Source organism: Formica exsecta, unplaced genomic scaffold (genome assembly GCF_003651465.1).
Source record: "Formica exsecta isolate Colony F162 unplaced genomic scaffold, ASM365146v1 scaffold1410, whole genome shotgun sequence".
Classification (NCBI taxonomy): Eukaryota; Metazoa; Arthropoda; class Insecta; order Hymenoptera; family Formicidae; genus Formica; species Formica exsecta.
Genome location: NW_021848739.1, coordinates 7997 through 12045, shown reverse-complemented (window position 1 = coordinate 12045; position 4049 = coordinate 7997). Strand labels below are relative to the sequence as shown.

The window sequence follows — 4049 nt, the reverse complement described above, 5'->3', positions numbered from 1 at the left end:
TCCTTTTGGGCAATAATCTCGAGTATCAAGAAAAAGTTCATTAAGAACTTGAGGAAGTTTTCAGAGATTCAAAGACACCAGCCAGCGTAAAGGAGCTGTCGCAGTTAAAGTATCTTGAGAGGATCATAAAAGAAACGCTCAGAATGTCCCCAAGTGTACCCATAATCACAAGGAAATTAGCAGAAGATGTAAAAATAGGTATGACAGAATTTTTAATATCAAAATAAAAAAAATCTTAAGATATTTACATGTATCTGTAAATTTGAAAATATTCTCAATGAAACGGTAATATTTTTACTTAAATGATGAAAAGAATGTATTTCTGTTTAGAGAGATATCTTTTTCTTATTTATTAAAGACTAAAGAAAACGATTTGGCAAAAGACCAATACTTTAAAATCCATTTTAGATAGCCTCCAATTTGTGATAAAATCTAAGATAAAATTTTATTTATTTTTTTATGCCTTGCGTGAGTGTGAATTCGTCAATTGTTTTTAATACAAATAGAATTTTATCATGAATTATCATATAGAGATTGTCTAATATAGATTTGATATTATATTATTGTGGGTTTTACAAAAACCTTAAATTATAAGGGAGAAGCATTTATAAATTTTAGAATAGAACATTATTTATATTTATATATATTAAATAAGTTTATCAATATAAAGTTTTATGTGTGACAGAATACAGTCTATAACAATGTGTTTTATTTCAGCCGATTATATGCTTCCGAAAGATGCTACAGTCATATTGGGAATCTCATTAACGCATACAAATCCAGAAATTTGGTCAGATCCAAAAAAGTTCGATCCAGATCGCTTTCTTCCGGATAATTCGAAACATAGAAATCCATATGCCTACGTTCCATTCAACGCTGGACCAAGAAACTGTATCGGCCAGAAATTTGCTTTACTCGAAGAGAAAGCGGTATTAACAGCCATTTTGAGAAAGTGGAGAGTGAAAAGTGTAAAAGCAATGGATACAGTTCAATACGGGCTCACTATCACTTATCGACCGTGCGAAGAGATATTCATCCATTTCACGCCAAAGAAATAATTAATTTATCATACCATATACTCTATACACTTTTATGTATACCTTGAAATATATGGTGACGGTTTCGACGTTCTCGTCGTACAGAGGATGACATGATATAACGGATCGTAAATACCGAAATCGTAATATTGGCATATAATAATGAAATTTTATATATACTTACGTTGAGGATGAACACTTGATGCGATACTTGTTATAATTTTTCTCGAGATATTTACTTTGAAACAAAAAAATGACAAACGCGAAAAATACAGAGCCATTTGAATTTTGCGATCCATCGCGGTACATTTCGACAATTACCGCAAAATACGAAATCGAATAATTAAGTATCTCAGTAGATAGTGGGCACTATGGGGCGTCAAAACAAACCCCCACTCCTCAGCCACTGGCGCCGACCCCCTGCTGTGACTGTCTGGGGCCCTCCCCCCTAAAGGTGTCTGTGGAAAAAAAGAATGGAGGGGATTTGTGGACGTCTACGAGACAACTTTCCTTTTAAAATTTTTAAACATTTTTTACCCTTTAAATTTATTTCCTTTTAAATTTTTTTATTTTTTTATTTTTTCCGGTTGCGTGAACATGCTTGGGCTCGAACCTGGGTCCTCCACCTCTCCAAACAGGGTCCTAGTATGCTGGGCTAGCTGAAAACTTATTAGAATAGAAGTTAAACATAGTATTTGTGTGGAGAGTAGTCCACCGCTAAGATAGGGGTCCTGACGGTCCGATTGGTTCTCCCCATAGTGCCCAGTCCTCCGATTGGTTCCGTCGGTTCCGTCGATTTAAAGTGGGATGAAAAAACGTGCCAAAAATAGTGCGTGGGAGAAAGCGGACAAGTCCTTTTGGGCAATAATCTCGAGTATCAAGAAAAAGTTCATTAAGAACTTGAGGAAGTTTTCAGAGATTCAAAGACACCAGCCAGCGTAAAGGAGCTGTCGCAGTTAAAGTATCTTGAGAGGATCATAAAAGAAACGCTCAGAATGTCCCCAAGTGTACCCATAATCACAAGGAAATTAGCAGAAGATGTAAAAATAGGTATGACAGAATTTTTAATATCAAAATAAAAAAAATCTTAAGATATTTACATGTATCTGTAAATTTGAAAATATTCTCAATGAAACGGTAATATTTTTACTTAAATGATGAAAAGAATGTATTTCTGTTTAGAGAGATATCTTTTTCTTATTTATTAAAGACTAAAGAAAACGATTTGGCAAAAGACCAATACTTTAAAATCCATTTTAGATAGCCTCCAATTTGTGATAAAATCTAAGATAAAATTTTATTTATTTTTTTATGCCTTGCGTGAGTGTGAATTCGTCAATTGTTTTTAATACAAATAGAATTTTATCATGAATTATCATATAGAGATTGTCTAATATAGATTTGATATTATATTATTGTGGGTTTTACAAAAACCTTAAATTATAAGGGAGAAGCATTTATAAATTTTAGAATAGAACATTATTTATATTTATATATATTAAATAAGTTTATCAATATAAAGTTTTATGTGTGACAGAATACAGTCTATAACAATGTGTTTTATTTCAGCCGATTATATGCTTCCGAAAGATGCTACAGTCATATTGGGAATCTCATTAACGCATACAAATCCAGAAATTTGGTCAGATCCAAAAAAGTTCGATCCAGATCGCTTTCTTCCGGATAATTCGAAACATAGAAATCCATATGCCTACGTTCCATTCAACGCTGGACCAAGAAACTGTATCGGCCAGAAATTTGCTTTACTCGAAGAGAAAGCGGTATTAACAGCCATTTTGAGAAAGTGGAGAGTGAAAAGTGTAAAAGCAATGGATACAGTTCAATACGGGCTCACTATCACTTATCGACCGTGCGAAGAGATATTCATCCATTTCACGCCAAAGAAATAATTAATTTATCATACCATATACTCTATACACTTTTATGTATACCTTGAAATATATGGTGACGGTTTCGACGTTCTCGTCGTACAGAGGATGACATGATATAACGGATCGTAAATACCGAAATCGTAATATTGGCATATAATAATGAAATTTTATATATACTTACGTTGAGGATGAACACTTGATGCGATACTTGTTATAATTTTTCTCGAGATATTTACTTTGAAACAAAAAAATGACAAACGCGAAAAATACAGAGCCATTTGAATTTTGCGATCCATCGCGGTACATTTCGACAATTACCGCAAAATACGAAATCGAATAATTAAGTATCTCAGTAGATAGTGGGCACTATGGGGCGTCAAAACAAACCCCCACTCCTCAGCCACTGGCGCCGACCCCCTGCTGTGACTGTCTGGGGCCCTCCCCCCTAAAGGTGTCTGTGGAAAAAAAGAATGGAGGGGATTTGTGGACGTCTACGAGACAACTTTCCTTTTAAAATTTTTAAACATTTTTTACCCTTTAAATTTATTTCCTTTTAAATTTTTTTATTTTTTTATTTTTTCCGGTTGCGTGAACATGCTTGGGCTCGAACCTGGGTCCTCCACCTCTCCAAACAGGGTCCTAGTATGCTGGGCTAGCTGAAAACTTATTAGAATAGAAGTTAAACATAGTATTTGTGTGGAGAGTAGTCCACCGCTAAGATAGGGGTCCTGACGGTCCGATTGGTTCTCCCCATAGTGCCCAGTCCTCCGATTGGTTCCGTCGGTTCCGTCGATTTAAAGTGGGATGAAAAAACGTGCCAAAAATAGTGCGTGGGAGAAAGCGGACAAGATGTCTGACGGAAAGCAAACGTGACGGCAACCGACAAAATGGCGACCGTCGAGACTGGAGATGCGTCTAGGCATAAGTCCCCCAGCCTCCCCTCCCCCTTACGGAAAACCGAAAGATATTGTGCGGTATACAACTTCGCCCCATCGCCCCCCTTAGAGGAAAACCGGGAGATGTACGCTATATGTCGCCCACCCTCTTCCACCCTTCCTGTTGAAAAGAGAAAAATTGGATAAGGTGCCGCTAAAATAATCTAGATGCTATAAAGTGGTAA

General features: G+C 35.9%; 1 protein-coding gene and 1 pseudogene across 1 annotated transcript; both read left to right on the top strand.

Moving 5' to 3' along the window:
* The window catches only part of LOC115246213, a 3765-nt pseudogene extending 2474 nt beyond the window's left edge, over positions 1–1291 (top strand).
* A 611-nt stretch (positions 1292–1902) lies between these two features.
* Positions 1903–3180, top strand: LOC115246215 (cytochrome P450 4C1-like). Its single transcript, XM_029824904.1, has 2 exons — positions 1903–2087; positions 2607–3180. The coding sequence occupies exons 1-2, from the start codon at positions 2033–2035 to the stop codon at positions 2945–2947; spliced, it is 396 nt and encodes a 131-aa protein (XP_029680764.1). The 5' UTR covers positions 1903–2032; the 3' UTR covers positions 2948–3180.
* Positions 3181–4049: the final 869 nt, after the last annotated feature.

Bases quoted from the DNA above. Each gene is read 5' to 3' on its own strand.
- LOC115246215 (XM_029824904.1), top strand. From the start codon at position 2,033: ATGTCCCCAAGTGTACCCATAATCACAAGGAAATTAGCAGAAGATGTA. The intron at 2,088-2,606 runs GTATGACAGAAT...GTTTTATTTCAG, and splicing joins AGCAGAAGATGTAAAAATAG to CCGATTATATGCTTCCGAAA.